The sequence below is a fragment of the Leuresthes tenuis genome, unplaced genomic scaffold, assembly GCF_036924035.1.
Source record: "Leuresthes tenuis unplaced genomic scaffold, fLeuTen1.0.hap1 SCAF_9, whole genome shotgun sequence".
NCBI lineage: Eukaryota > Metazoa > Chordata > Actinopteri > Atheriniformes > Atherinopsidae > Leuresthes > Leuresthes tenuis.
The window spans coordinates 24,858,807-24,875,296 of record NW_027325363.1 but is presented as its reverse complement, the minus strand read 5'-3'; the positions used below and the strand labels follow the sequence as shown (position 1 = coordinate 24,875,296).

General features: G+C 41.0%; 1 protein-coding gene across 2 annotated transcripts; it reads left to right on the top strand.

Annotated features, from left to right (window-relative positions):
* Positions 1-1,878: 1,878 nt before the first annotated feature.
* cab39 (calcium binding protein 39) lies at positions 1,879-16,103 on the top strand. 2 transcript variants are annotated; one of them, XM_072392982.1, is made up of 9 exons: positions 1,879-2,099; positions 4,803-4,958; positions 6,985-7,149; positions 7,798-7,916; positions 8,523-8,691; positions 9,270-9,329; positions 9,903-9,968; positions 10,429-10,572; positions 13,986-16,103. In XM_072392982.1, the coding sequence occupies exons 2-9, from the start codon at positions 4,845-4,847 to the stop codon at positions 14,172-14,174; spliced, it is 1,026 nt and encodes a 341-aa protein (XP_072249083.1). In that variant the 5' UTR covers positions 1,879-2,099; positions 4,803-4,844; the 3' UTR covers positions 14,175-16,103. The 2 variants fall into 2 exon arrangements, with proteins under 2 accessions (XP_072249083.1, XP_072249082.1); XM_072392981.1 differs by having other exon boundaries at positions 2,061-2,113.
* The last annotated feature ends 387 nt before the right edge of the window (positions 16,104-16,490 follow it).

Here is a 16,490-nt window from a genome sequence, read left to right as displayed (position 1 = left end):
CAGTTCAGTGTTTGGGGAGGCTAAACGTGGTCATGGCTGTACTTTTTTCTCAAAACGGGAACATGATAGAGTGAGAGGATACATGGAAAAAGAGCCAAACAATATGAACATCCTATTTTAAATTTTCCTCTCCTACTGATTCATTGCCACATTTTGAGACTGATGTTCTTGGATCTCTTTGGGCTTCATTTCCACTTTACCTACTGGATGATCCGGCACTGTGTTTGCCCAGAGTGCAGCCTCCTCACAGCAATGCTTAAAAGTTTATGAGCCCTTTAATGCTTCTATATTTCTGCATGAATGCGATCTAAAACATTATCACACCTATATACATGTCCTGAATGTACATAAAAAGAATCCTATTAAACAAACTAGGCAAAAAAATCTAAAAAACTTATTCAGTGTGGGAAATGATTCAATATTGCATATCTGTGAGTAGCAAAAGTATGTGAACCTCTTAGATTGACAGTTAATCTTTTACAGAGAGGAACCTTGCAAGGTGTTTGTTACATCTAAAGCAGGACGTTTTGACACCATTATGGGATTTTTAATGAAGTTTCAATTGTAAAAGTAGATTGGCATATCTGTCAGTCAAGTGAGAAAAGCACATGCATGCTAACGTGACGAAAGTCGCCAACATAAGACCTGAAGTTGTTCTCTACAGTATGGGCTGACATTGCTCCAAGCTGATGTGCATGACTGAGGTACACAGGAGATACTGAAAGCATACTTTTCCAAAGATGTTTTTTCCCTGAATAAATAAAATGTTTGTTTTGTCTGGTTCTGTTTTATCTATTTTAGACAACATTTTGGTCAATGTCTATACAGAAACAGACAGAAAGCCATTTTAAAGGTTCACAAACTTACAGGCACTGCTGTGCATTAATGCACGTGCGTATGTAAGAGAGTCAAATCTTGATGGTTCACTTTTTCTTCTGTTCTGAGGGAAAACTGCCCCATATATAAAACAAAGCATGTATACTTCTTATGATCCAAAAAGAAGTGATGAAAACAGATGCAGATAGAGCAAGAAGAATCTAGCTCACATCAATATATTGATAACTAAGTGTGCGCTAATTTATGTTGGAGCTCCAATGTTAGCCTCAGAGTGTAGCCAGCCAGAGCAGCTACTTGTCAGCAACAGCGACCCCACCCTGCATCTGCTCCCTCCAGCTCTCGTCAGGCTTCTGTAAGCTGCATGCCTCCCCAGCCATCACCGACATCACGATTATTCTTTCCACCAGTTATCACTACATGTGAGTTATCGTCCGCCTCAGAGTTTGCCTGTAGTTTGTGGCACCAACTTCAGCTGAGTCACTTGCCCAACTTCTTATGACAGTCAGTCTTGGCTCCACCTCACCACAAAAAGCAGTCTCAGCATCCAAAAAGGCAGGAAAGGATCTGTGTTCCTCTGCAGCATTCAGAAAGTCACATATATGTAATTTTTGCATACTTTTCTAACCAATTACATCATGTATTTGGTTGTTGTGGCATCAAATAAAGATAGGGAAGCAGAATTGTATATTGACCTCAGTTGAGCAGATGAATATGATTAAAGCTTAAACATTAACATGACCTTTATGGTTCAAGTAACTAAAATGTTTGAAAAGTGTGGTCTTGGTTAGTTTCACCCATCAAAAGACAAACAAGACAATATGTCTTGAAAAGGATGGCAGGGTTTTGTGTTTCCCGTGCTCTTCATAAAGGATACTGAACAAGAACATGAGGAAAATCATTGAACATCAGCATCAAGGGACAGGTGCATCCGGAAAGGTCCGTGTGACTGTCCACGAGGAGATGGCGCCCTCTTGCGGTCGCTTGTCATGAACAGCAAGCAACCGCCACTGCTGTTGCCATGACATCAAACAGCCAGGGGAGGCGGTAGACACAGCTGCAGTGACAAGTGTTCCGCTGTGCAATCGTTACCATCAGACTCAGAGAAAGAACTAGGAGGTAACAGGGGCCACACAACCATCAACAGCAGAGACAAGGGAGGTGACGAGCAAGCAAAACAAAGTGGTTTCTGTTTAAAGGAGTACCTGAGTTGCCTTTGCTGTCTTCATAATTCAGGAGAAGCAAGTGATAACGCCATTTGCAAGGTATTGTGCTCTGTGTATGTATAAATGCTTTGAATTAATATTTACTAGCTTGCTGGACAGCACTCATTGAGTGTAATTGTTTCAGCTAAAGTTAGCTTGCTGTTAAGGGTTGCTAAAGACAGGCATGAGTTTCAGAGCTGCAGCGCGAGGAACCACTGTCAGGCCTTGCTAGCATTAGGCTAAGTTAGCTAACCAACCATGTCTCTTCTACGTTGTAAATATAATTATCTAAAGTTTAACTCCTAAATTCTCAGTTAAGTTGAACGTGGCGGGGTTTGTTATTCAACGTTTGTAAGCATTGGGCCTTCTGAGGCCTTACATATGTCGACATGAAATACACTTGAGAAGCAAGCCTGCAATACAACTGTGTGGTGGACAGTGATTGAAATGTTTAGGCCACGTTAGCTTACCAGTAGACAAAGTTGACTATCAAATGTAGAGTGACGCTGAATATTTTTTTTAAGCAACTATGCGTCCAATTCAGAAACAATCTGAATTGGACAATTGCATTTGTTCGACTCTGTTACACAGTTCGTATCCATTTTGTTAGCATTGCGCGAAGTTAGCAGGCTTCACACCATCACAAACCAAGCATGGATAACACAGATGGGCGGTGCTCACTGTCAGGTTCATATTGGGCAGCTTACGGGCCATAGTTCTTTGTTCATTTAAAAAAAAAATCAGCATTAGGTACTAAATGTAAATTTAACCGAAAGTATATTTACATTACACGGGAATAAACTGGTTAGATTACTGGAGTAGCGATGGGTGGCTGATCGCAGTGGTTGCTAGCCTTCTGTTAGATGGTTGTGAAGCATCTGCTGTGGGGGAGACGTTGGCGTTAGCGAGGGCTTCTGACTCTGCTACGATTGTTTCCCAGAAGGCAAGTATAGTTAAGGACACATTGGCACTTGTAGTCGTAAAAACAAACAAACAAACCAAAAAAAAAACTGAAGTATGCTTGGGTACTTCTGCAGAGAGAGCCTGCGCCGGTTTGAGTTTAGCTACTGGACGCGGAACCGCAGCACCGCAGCACCGCTAACGTTTGTTTGCGTTTCATTAGTGTAACACCAAATTCTGTGAGCCGTGAAATTTTAGCCTGAGAGGGATTGTCAGATACTGCAGATACGTTTATGCTCTAATACTTTTCTTTCTTTCTTTTCTTTTTTTTTAAATTTATCGTTAGAGTGGGATACTATGTAACAAACTGACACATTGAGTTCAAATTCCTATGAAATATCTGCCAATTTCTCTCCCATTATGTATGAAAAGATAGAAGATTATGGGACATCTTGTTTTGTAGTAGTTCTCCTAATAATGAGAGGTTGAAAAAGTTTATTGAAACAGCAATATAACTTGTATTCTAACAACATTTGGTGATTAGGATTTGTCTTTGGTTTTGCTTCGGCACGAGATCTCTGATTAGTAAAGAAGTCATAGAGGTTTAAGAGTGGCCTGTTGACATTGAACCTGCCATATGTGTTGCCTTCCTATCTGCGTCACTGATTGTGAAGCGGGTCAAGAGGAAAGAGGTGGTTCTGTAACCTGCTGGCTACGTTAACGAGTATTAGGCTGTGGAAAAGACGGATTTGGCCACCTGGTCAACTTGATGCGTGTCTTGTTCAGTAAAGATGTAAGCAGGTGAACTTTAGTGCGTAGGTCACTGGTGAAACACGGTTTTATATTTCACCTGAGTCACACATGACCCATCATATCTATATAAATAAAGGGAGGGCTGCACCTCCCACTTGACTGCTGCTTGGTTTTTATTCCTGGCCCCAGCATTGCGTTCTAAATGTGGACTCCCTTCCACAGCGTAAGAAGTGTGTGACTGCTCCATTTATGTGCAGAGTTTAGGGGATCACGGCAGCACTAAAGGTACTGCTAATGTAGGATTGACTAGTGTTCTGTGCAAACAGTGACACAGACTGGACTAACAGATGTTTTAAAATGCTGTATATGTGATAAGAATATGCTACTCCAGACTCGGATGAAAATATCTTGTCATGTTATTCCATCGCGGATTCTAACTTTCCTATTGTGAGTTCCTCCTTCTGTATTTGGCTTTTACCCTTCAGTGTATGTTAGGTGGTTGGAAGAGTCAGGGGATCATATAGATAAGGATCCTTGTCAGTCAGTTTCTACTGAGCACCAGAGCAATCTAGTCATCACATGCATCTCTCCTACTATGCATGCCTTTTCTTGGATCTCTCTTATCCTGGGTTATAAGCTCTTGTACAGAGATAAGATTCGAAGGGTGTGTTTACAGTCCTGCATTTGTTGCCTGTTAAAGTTCGATGTGCAACTTGACTACTTGGATATGTTAACCACTGCAAAACCAGTGGGTCAAACAAAGGTATGAGTTGATGTCACAGTGAATTATAGTTGTTTCATTGTAAATATTGCATGGTTAACCATTTACTGACTATGAGCAGAAGAAATGCAAGATCGTAGCACTCTTCAGTAAAGCATTAAAGGTCACATCTGGATTTGACATACAAGTGCACATCACCTCACCAAAAGTGTGTTTGTACCTTTTTTAGTGTTGAATACTAGGTGTTGGGTCTTTGTTAGAATTAAACACACTGTTTTGTATCAAAACTAGCCGCATGTATATTGTTTTATAGCCGTGGTGCTTTTCAGTTATATTGTACTTTTAAAAGTGAAACAAAGATGGAACTGTTTTGACATTTTCTCCTTTAGGTGGACAGTCCGCTGCCTGGTCGCTCGTGGAAACTCTCCGCCATGCCTTTTCCTTTTGGCAAGTCCCACAAGTCACCGGCGGACATCGTCAAGAACCTTAAGGACAGTATGACGGTGCTTGAGAAGCATGATATCTCTGATAAGAAGGCAGAAAAGGTAGGTCAAATCTCTTAATTTGTGACTTTATCCTGTGTGATGCATGGCATCAGGTAGGAAACTTTGTCCAGAGGACCCCAACAGATACTGAATATTTGGGGTTAATGCAAGCGTTGTCATGATCCTGAAATTTTTACAGGCAATTGAATACCATACAAATAACCGGTGAACTGTTAAGTTAGTTTTTTGTCTGTCCTCCTCATGTTATCCCAACAGTACTTTTAAGTATGATTTATTAGCTATGTAAGCTGCTATCTTTTTACTGCAAACCAAATTGGTTCCAAGTTATTAGGCTCCCTTTTTTTCCCCATTTGGTTTAAAAGCAAAGTGTGCCCACTGTGAAACTGTTATTTGGCGTTGCAGTTAATCCATTATGTTAATATGAATAAGTGCTCACCAGATTGCAATTAGGCTGCTGGAGAAAACACCTTGTACCTGAAAGTTGTACAGCAGGACGAACAACTCCTTAGAATAATCATAGTCAGCTTGGATAATTCCAAAAGGGCTGATTATATGTAAAAATTGTAACGGGCCAAGATCCATCTGATCATTATTAAACATGTCAGCATTATATTTGACAAACTAGAATGAAACTTTCTGCGATAACACACTTCATACGCCCATCAGCTCAGATGTGATCAATTTTTCCCTTCCATGGTACGATACAGCACAGAACAGCTCGTCCGTATCTTCCACTGCAGACAGAATGCTCTGCATGTGGGCGTGATCAGCTGTTTATCTTCACAGCGTGTGTGAAACTGTGGTGACAGAAACAATGCAACTTGCCCTAATACATTTTTGTTATATTATTTTGATTTAGCAAGCACTTTTATCCGGGGTGACTCACAAGCGTGGAGCGGTTATTGTGCTGATTGAATTTGTGCTAGAATTTCAGTCCAAGCGGGTTGAATATATTTTTGAGAGTGATCATACTGACTGAGCACTACAGAGCTCATCTCCACCCTGTGGAGTATGTGTAAATCCACACTGACAGTTAATACACATGCTTATGTATACTTTGTCATGCACACAATATGCGATCCCTGTCCGAATGATATCTCCACAATTAACATAAATTGACATCTTAGAAGAGGGAAGTGTGTCGATGCATGTGTGCTGCAGCAGAGATATTGTTAACACCCACAGGTAATGATGCTCCGCGATGTGAATATAAAATGATGATCAATACATCTGAATGTTTGTATTTTTTTTATTTTCTTACCATATGACTATTTTCTGGCTTCAGAGCAGTTTTTCTATTTCTTTATGCCCTTATGGTGACAAGATTCTGTGGCATTCAGGCACACAATCAAATGTCAGAGCTGTCCTGCTTGCTGTGACTTTGAGCTTGTTCTCATTGTGGTGGCAATCACAGTTTCAGTCAGACATCTTCGAGATGGAACATTGTATCTCGGCTCCAAAGCGCACAGCACAGATGGACACAAATCCTTGCCATTAAAAATGGTCGTTTAGAGTTTGTAATTTGCTTCGTCCTTTCTGAGTTGGGGTGTAGGTCCTCTGGTTTGGAGCACAGCTGGGTGTTTTTCGTCCTTCCTTGGCTCGAAACATGTAACATGCTGCCTCGTATTTTCTCTTGTTTCTAAAATGTTTTCGTTCCTCCTCACAGAAGCCAAAGTGCTTTCACATACTAGCTTTAAATGCAGAAGGTGCCGGTCGGATTTCTCTTTCAGCTATCTCGTGCGTGCTGTAGACTCTCCAGGTGCTTTGCTTCCGCTTAGTTTAAGTTCCTCCTTCTGTGTTCTGTAAACATTAGCTGATCAATTAAGATATTTCTACCTGTACATTCCAATGAGCTTTACCGTACCACATAATAGAGACATGCTTTCCATGTGTGATTACACCATTTCTAAGTGACACAAGTGAGCACAAACATATCGAGTGGGCTTTAATGTCAAGCTTTGATTTTTAATTTAAGAGGAGTGTGAGAGCCTGAACTGAATATTTGGAAATCGGGATTGTTGCTTTTGCGCTGCATCGGCGTTCATTGACATTTGACTTTATGCAGGCTGCAGAAGAGGTGTCAAAGAGCCTGGTAGCCATGAAGGAGATCCTCTATGGGACCAATGAAAAAGAGCCCCAGACGGAAGCAGTGGCCCAGCTCGCCCAGGAGCTCTACAACAGCGGCTTACTCAGCACCCTGATAGCAGACCTGCAGCTTATCGACTTTGAGGTGAGACTTTGTATCTGTTGTAGCAGAGTAAAAAGTATTGACTTATTGAGACGGCAAGGACAGGAAATTAAATGGGAAAGCATTTATCACTGAGAGGTCATGTAGAAGTCACACCTCATCTAAGTTATGTTCTCAGCGTAACAATACGGTTTATGTAAATGGGTTGCACGTATGTTACTAAATTGTTGTTCAGTTGGCTATTTTGGGTCAGGTCTGCCTGTGTGTTCAAATACACGTAAACTCAACACACCACAATCTGTCAGACTGCTGCTGTGGGCAACTGCCACCGCAGGCCTCCCTGACTCACCTTATCTCACAGCATGAGTCATTGCGTTGTGAGATCTCTCACTTCCTCTTTTACATGCCTCCCTGTTCAGCAGAAGTGGCTGGTTAAGAATCACAAGAGAGCAAGTTAAAAATGTGAAAGTGAATCACCATTTCATTAACAGGACATATAATGTCTAAATGCTTTTATCTTTTGATATAATTTTTGGCAATGCTAAAACACCAACAACAGAACACACCACGCCTAACATTTAGAACCGTGTTTTTGCTTTCACCCCTGCTCTGTTCTGTTTCATTGTTGCATTATATTAACACGTTTCTGTTGTATTTAAGCTTGATGAATAATTTGTCCGTTACCAACAGGGTAAAAAAGATGTAGCGCAGATCTTCAACAACATCCTGAGACGCCAAATCGGTACTCGGACACCCACTGTAGAGTACCTTTGTACACAGCAGAACATTCTCTTCATGTTGCTTAAGGGGTAAGGAAACATGCACACAACACGGTAATCCTGCACACATTTTTACACAACGTTTGCGTGTAATTTTTTTCTTTTCTGTCCTTTTTGTTGCTCATTGAAGCCCAGAGATGCTGAACAATCTGTAACTGTGCACTTTACTTGTATAGCCACTACTTTGTGCATATGCTCTCACTGTGATTGCACCAATGGGTACTTCCTTTGTTGTGCATTGCACAGTGGATTTAATTAATGCTGTGTCATCATGCAAACACCGCTAGTCTTTACCCAGCTCAGTCACTACTTCTCATTGTTCCTCCCTGATCTATTGCTGGATCTTTGCTAGATTACCTGCTACACAAAGCAACATAGGATTTGAATGTCTGAAGTAGTTTTATTTGTTTGTAATCCCGCTTGTATTCTGTACACAATATATGCACAAATGCACAGTTTGCTAAGTTATTAACCGCTTGACATAATTAACAAATACAGCTGGTTGTGTGTAGGATTGTATACTGTAGTAATGCTGAGTGTTCGGTTGCTCACTCACGTGTGTTTTAGGAAGAGAAACATCTTCTCAGATAGGATTTGGTGTTAGAAGATGATTCCTTATGTTGCTGTTTCATTCAGGTACGAGTCGGCAGACATTGCTCTAAACTGCGGTATTATGCTGAGGGAATGTATCAGACACGAGCCGCTGGCTAAAATCACGCTGTGGTCAGAGCAGTTCTACGACTTCTTCAGATACGTGGAGATGTCCACGTTCGACATTGCCTCAGATGCATTTGCCACTTTCAAAGTAAGTCAGCCATATTGTTTCGCTCCTCTTAAACATACGTGACTCCTATTTTAAAGCAGGCGAGTTCTTCATAGAAGAATCTTTAAAGTGTCATTTCTAAAGTATCACGATAGCATACTTTTCGGGCTGAGCAGTGATGCAGTGGGCTGGCATCTAACTGGAGTGTCCCCGTTTCCTTCTAGCTGCTACCTGTTGGTGGCTTGTTGACATTGTACCAATTAACACACTGAAACTACCTAAAGGCTCAAACAGCAAATGTTGGAACTGGCTCTACTTTTATCAACAGAAAGTCATGGAGAGTCACGTTTTATATTTAAACTACAGTCAGTACTGGGCTGAGTGTTTAGCCTGCTTTTAGAGTTGAGCTGGTATTTTGGAGCAGCTGTCCCTCAGGTGTTAGCGGGTCCATCTCAAATCCTTGGCTGCTCCCACTGTGCAGCCAGCACAATGACTAAATGTATTCCTACAACTATTTGTTCCACGTCTTCATGAATACTAGTATTCAGATCTCACAAAAACAGATTCAGCTGGCTTGGTCGTAACCACCATGTCTGATTGTTATTGCTCTCGGTTTCCAGGACCTCCTCACAAGACACAAGCTACTGAGTGCCGAGTTCCTGGAGCAGCATTATGACAGAGTAAGTCCACGAATGGAGTAAAACGTGATGGAATGGGTTGATCCAGGGTGAGGCAGAAAAGCTTTAAAGCAATCGCATCTTTTGACCACTTACTATTGCAATTAACAGAACAGATGATTTAGATCAAAAGGCATTATTACGCTTTATTTATGGTTAAAAAATATTGACGAGTTCATAGTGCAGCGCAATAGATGAATGGAACTGAAAATGAATTACTCTCTGTTTTAATTGCTGTATGTACAAGCAGGTTAAAGCATTCGTTTTGGAGTTAATACTGTTTTTGCTATAACTAAAAAGCACAGAAGAACACTCAGATTGTCAGCTCAGCTTGTTGGCAGGCTGTCTCCTAACAGCTTCAGCCCGGCCATTTGGGACACAATTTGCGGGCTGAAAACACAAAATAGCTGTCAGTCTGTGAGGGGAAAATTATTTATATATATTTTTATCCTGCCCTTGTCTTTTGATACCGTAGAAGAATATTAACGTGTAAGCTGTGACTTTCTCTCTCTCTTGCCCCTAACTTCTACTATTTTTTTCCTTTTTTCCTCGCTACCTGTTTCCCTCTTCCTGTAGTTCTTCAGTGAGTATGAGAAGTTGCTCCACTCAGAAAACTACGTGACTAAACGGCAGTCCCTCAAGGTAAGGGCTCGGGTTCATACTAGTAAAAAGGTTATATAGAAGTGCAACTCTATTCAGTAAGCTATTTAAAGTTGCTGTCTGTTAGAAAGTGTTAGGTTTCTCAAAATCACTCCATTGCCTTTTCATTACTGCCATCTAGTGGTTGGACAGAAAGGATCACCACGTCTTCTAAAGCCATTTTAGTGTTTTCTTCCCTTTCTTTGTGTTTTCACTGTGCAGTCCTTGTCAGCTAATGTCAGATAATGACAAAAGGCTGAATATTAAGATGTTTATAAACCTTATAAAAGAGTGGGAGTATTTAACTGAGTGTGGTGAGTTTGGAAAGTCAAAGTGGAGGTTTTGAATCAGTAATAACAGTAATAACACTTTACTCTTGGTTAAAGGAAATGAATTGGGGCAGTTTGTCTGTTGAACAGTTTTGATTGACGTAGTTTCTTTTCCTCGCTCTAAAATAATTTAGTTACTGGGGGAGTTGCTTCTCGACCGGCACAATTTCACCATAATGACGAAATACATCAGCAAGCCAGAGAATCTCAAGCTAATGATGAACCTGCTACGGGACAAGAGTCGCAACATCCAGTTTGAAGCTTTCCATGTTTTCAAGGTAAGATGTGTTTTTGATAGATATCAAAGCACTGGGGAAGTTTGCAACCTTACCCAGCAGATGGTAAGGCTGTACTCTGTGGAAGAAAAATAATGTTGGGTTTATTATTGGGATGGGTTCTGATAGCTGGTTCTATTTTTGAGATGGTCATACAGCCAAAAAAATCAATCCCACATTGATATTTTGCTGCCAAAATAACAGGGTGGGGACAAAAATAGTAGACAAAGTTTAAGAGTCTGAAATCAACAAATATCACGGTTGGTGCTGTTTGATCGGGCTCTTAGGACAAACCTGTGTGTTATACATTCGGTTATTAGTCTGTGACCTGCTGAAGTATAATGACGTCTTCCAGCAACATGAGTCCATGCCAAGTTCCAAGATTTATCAAAGATCAGTTCATTGTATGATACAAACAGAATTGGTATTATTTATGTTAGCTATGTTTACATTAATTGATACTTTTTAGCCTGATTGAAATAATTCTGGCTGTAGACTCATGTGTACGTGCTCCAAAGCATTTGATAAGCGTTAAACCATTTGACACGTGAAAAGTGGCCTAATCAGCCAACAATTATTGGATTTCTGTTTCCTCTTATGAAGCAGCAAACTCAGAGTAACATAGTTCTCCTCCTGCAGTCATTTTTTATTTTATTTTTTTTAACGAGAGCCCTTTTCACACAAGATTCACATTATTAATGGCTTCATTAGTTTGTAAAAGCAACGGCATTCAGTCATTAACACATTGGGCGCTTTTCCAATAATGTTCCTCAGCCTTACTTTAGATGTGTGCATGACGTTGGCAAGCTTTGAGTTGCACTGAACAGCGGGAGATGGGGGCAGTTGAAAAATTGGTATCTGGTCAGAGAGCAGAAGGGGACTTGCAGCTAATTACTGCAGATGAAATTGTGGAGGATTTCAGTTTGGACAACACAGCGGGGTTGCACTGTATGCTGAAAATGAACAACATCAACATTAGGGGTGAGAATCTGTCAGCGCCTGAAGATTTTTGGATTCAGAAAGTTCTTTACGGCACTTCTCTTTTTTTCTCACTGTGTGCTGTAAGTAACTTTGTCCTTGTAAAGCAAAGTATTTGTAACAATCCAAAATTAATTTACTTGAAATATCTTTTATTAATAAAACAAATGAAAGAGGAATGGCGAGTCAACCTGCTTGCGCTTCACTTCTGCTATTTAACTTCCACTTATTCCATCAACATTACCTCATCACTTAGGCATGTAGAAAGATAACCTGTGAATCGCTTCAGAATCTTCTTCATCCATGTCTCGATGAATCTAAGGTATTACTTCTCCCATCACTGATCTCCATCAATATCAGTATTGCAAAAGCCTGCTTGGAATCCATTAAGTGGTGAGCTGTGTCACAGCAGACATTTTGACTTAGGACCAATGCTGCGTTCTACTTAAGGAAAGTTCTTCTTCTGAGCGTGTGGTACAACTAACCAGGATGCACATGTGTAGCAGTGGAACGTATCTCTCTTTCATGTACCTAATCTGGTGATTCAGATTTACGAAAATATGCAGTGAGAACTGCAAGAGGAGAGAAGAGTGTGAGACAGAGGCATGCTTTTCTGTCACATGGTACAACTCAGCTTTTCTCTTTTCTTTTTTTTTGTGTGTGTGGTTTAGCAGTTGTACATAGTATCGGGAGCTCTTTTAGTACTACCTCGGCCAGCTCAACTAAGAAACCACATGAAAGTAGCAGCTGTGCCCACGGGCAACGGGACGATGCGCACAGACTGTGAAGTAGTGTGTTTTAACGGGTTTTACAGCCTGATTGAATACTTTCCCATTGGTCTTGTAACAGTTTTGCGCTCAGTGCTCTGAGGGCTTTAACTGGTCACTACCTCCCAGGGGACAAGCATATAAGATTAAGTTTAAGACTTTTATTGTCATGTAGATGCATGTAAATACACAAAATAAATGGGACAGCATGAAGGAATGTCATCACACTGTCTCCTGCAGGCTGTGTCCCACAGTTTCTGATCAGCACGATTCCATGAGATAAGTGGGCTCGACAGAGAATGATCTGTCAGCTGTGTTACACATGGTGTCTTTGATCAGGCTCCTTTCATTTTGTCTGAGTCGTCTTTCTTGGGGTCGGAGCCAAAAAGTAATCTTATGGCGCCGACTGCAAGATCCTCTGAGAAAATTAGTTTTAGCATGGGGGGAGTTGTGTTCTGTGCCGAGCTGAAGTTGAATCAAACCCAAACTGAGAAATGGAAACAAAACTTTTATTTTGCTTACACACTTCTTTAGATGAGTTGATGGGGGAATATGAATGTGTATTCAGAGCTGGATTCCGATTGAGTGAGAAGATATCAAGCTCCACCCCATATCAGTTGTATTTGTAACAGTGATGAGCACATGTTTGAAAAGTGGAGTCATTTTTACTTTTTTCTTTACGTTGTCTAGGTGTTTCGCATGTAAAAGTGGTGCTTTAAGAGGCATCTGCTCTCTTGATTAAGCTGCAAAGGCTGCAAAACCACAGAAAACAGAAGCCCAGTGGAGCCCTTTATCACACTTGTATCAAAAACGTAGTTCACATCAAAGATGGTGGGACATACACAGGGTATCTGCAGGGTATTAAAAAGTCTTAAAACGTCTAAAATCCAATCATTTGAATTTAAGGCCTTAAAATTTTCATAAAATGTCTTAAATATGATTTTGAAAGGTCTTAAAAATGTATCGACGCCGGTCAGAATTCATCGAGCACAACTAGTTAGTTTGTTGTGTGTGCGTCCCAGTGTGGTGATACATCTTTTTTTCCGTGGTGTTTTGATGAAGCAGGGGGATCACCGGCAGCACGGTGCACCCGGCATGTGTTCACACCCAGGCAGGTGTCTATCGTCCGTGTGCGCCGTTACCAACACACATAAACTCAGATCTGACTACATGTATTCTCTGTCATCGCGACCAGCTGCTGTTCCATATAAGCGACGTCCCGTTAACGGTGTATTTTCCTCTGGATTCTGCTTTTGGAATTCCGAAATTGATGACAAACCCTAACGTGATGTTAGTGCACCTAACGTGACCTAATGTTACTGTAATTACTGTATTTTCACGTCTCCATTAACATAGCCCTTCACAATCCACTTATTCTTCATCACTTTGTTTACATATAAGTGTTGCAATTCAAAAATGAGGCTTCTTAGTTGGGTTAAGCATTTTGTCACATTTCCAATGTGAAAGAGCTGTAAAAAAAAAATCCTATACATTTCAAGTAATTCCGGGCCTCTGAGTTTCCTTCATGCCTTTTATAGTTTTTTGCCAGTATGGTTGTGAAATGGGTCTTAAATTGTATTCATTATTATCTTAAAATTGACACCTGCAGAGACCCTCCATACAGTAGCTGTAGATCTAAACTACTTTGATGTTCTTTTCGCCCACTACCAGGTGTTTGTGGCCAACCCCAACAAAACGCAGCCCATCCTGGATATCCTGCTGAAGAACCAAACCAAGCTCATCGAGTTTCTCAGCAAGTTCCAGAACGACAGAACAGAGGACGAACAATTCAATGATGAAAAGACTTACCTGGTCAAACAGATCAGGGACCTTAAGAGGCCTGCACCCCAGGAGGCCTGAGAGTTCAAAGGTGCATAAAGGAGCCACCAGGACCTGGTCTGGACCACATCCAGACAATGTCTGCTTTATGGACCCATCAGCAGCTGCTGTTCTGGTTTTTGAACAAAAACTGAGAAACAAATAAAAACAAACGTACCATCATCTGGAAGTCGCCAGCTGCTCTGCCCCTCAGAACATCTAAGATTCTTTCTTTCTTCAGTCTTTTTTCCTTCAAAAAGAATTGCGAAAATAGTAGTTGCTGCTGCTTTCTTGCACATCGTGACATTCATGGTATATATTGACACAACAGTCATATCAAACAGTGACCCAAAAATTTTCATGCATTTAAAGTAAGGCAGACTTCCTGATAGCGCAGGCATCAAAAGTCAACACGTTTACACACATGAATCTCCCGAAAAACACACAAACACATGCTGCAAGAATGTCAACTGAACGTGATGAAAACGGTACGAGCAAGTTGAACATTGGTGTGGATGGCGCATGCCTGAAATGTGACAGATCCATGGCTGTACCTGACGGTCTGCTCCGTCTGGCACCTACATTCAGTGCCGCAGACGGGAAAATTCATGCGCCACACGGCAACCGCTATAGTTCGCATTTATGCCTTCATCCAACAAAGCATCAGTGGTTCATTTTACAGGGAACAAGGTCTCAGATGACATCACACAGAACCATTTACCTCCTTTGTGCTTTGTTACGACACAGCACTTGAACCCCATTGAGAGAGGAGGGAAGGATGTGAGGTATAAATTTGATAAAGCCCATGAATTGGGTGTTTTTGTTTTCTTGGACAGGGTGAACATGTACATATGCCTTTTTTTTTGTGTAGAATTTTTTTTGTTTAACCTTGACATAAATATATATTATATATATTACCTTAAACGACATGTTTTTGGTTAATTGTAATCAAATTACTTTTTAAACCATAAGAAAGTTGACGTTGTTTTTGCATTTCATTTACTGCTGAAATGGTTGCTGGTGGGTTTCTTTGTACATAACTTAAAAGAGCCAGCTCACATTTAGCTAACCTGTAGGATAATTAACAATTTGTACAGCGGAGGAATGTCATTGTAATAGCTCTGGATCTGTTAATCCTGTTTTTAGTCTGCATCTACAATTTGAGTATTTCTGACTGCTAAAAATGTGCAGGGCGTGTGAGCATTGCAGGAGCGAGGAAAGGGAATGGCAGAGCATTAACTGAACATTAAAGCCTGTGTTTTGTGCACTTTGTGAGGTGCCGGCTGATCTCTGTCACCCACTTGGAGTTGAGGGCGATTAAAACCCTCCCTTTCTCACCCTTTTGGTCACTGAGCTTGGTGTGCCATGTGGCCCCGCTGTTAGTCTGCTTCAGGTGGAAATGCCCTCTGACATTGAAAACTTGTCACATCCGTCAGTCTTTCTATTGTCCCCCCCTCCTCTTTGTGTTTGAGCCTTTCTGTTCACAGGGTTTATAATTCCAGTACAATGGTGAGTGCAAAGCATTGCGGGTGTTGGAGTGCTTTGGGTGTGATAGATTTCTTCGTGGGGCTTAGCAAAACTGATGAAACCACAGCTGTTCTACATTTGCAGCGAAACAACAGTTGATAAAGGGCGACAGTTAAGTCAACGGTCCGATAACGCTAAGAGCCACTGTTTCTCCATCCACATTGAACAAGCATGTTGCTCCACTGGCTGTGCATGATGCTGTACTAAAGATGTTGTACTGGAATTCCCCCCCCACACCACCACCATTCAGCCCTCAGTATTCAACAAGACTGAAATGGCATATTCAACACTTGGCTTTGTGGCTGTATGCTGACTTAGACTCCAGTTTCAGCGTAGAGCATGTGGGTGCTTTCAGATGTGTCAAAGGCCTGGGCCCAACAATTGAAATAAAGATGAAAAAAAACAAAACATTTTGAAATAAAAAATAAAGCTGTTGTCATTTTCCTCCCGTGTATGAAAATCATTCAGCAAATGTCAGCTGTTCTCTCTGGTCTTCAGAAACGGTAGATTAGTGTTAACGGCTAACATGTTTGACTTTTGTTTGGTTGTCATTTCACAGGTTGATTCTCACAATTTCAAGCAGTAAAATGTAAGATTGTATACAGTGCAGTGCAAAGGTTTTGAGCCAACCCATATTTCTTTTTTTAAATATTACAAAAATGAGGTACAGCGATTATATTTAACTTGTTTCGGGAATAGTTCTCCAGGCTTCTTGAAGGACATCCCAGAGCTCCTCTTTGGATGTCGGCTGCCTTTTTTTCCGTTCTCTGTCAGATGATCCCACACTGCTTGGCTAATGTTAAGATCTGAGCTCTGGGGAGGATTCATCCC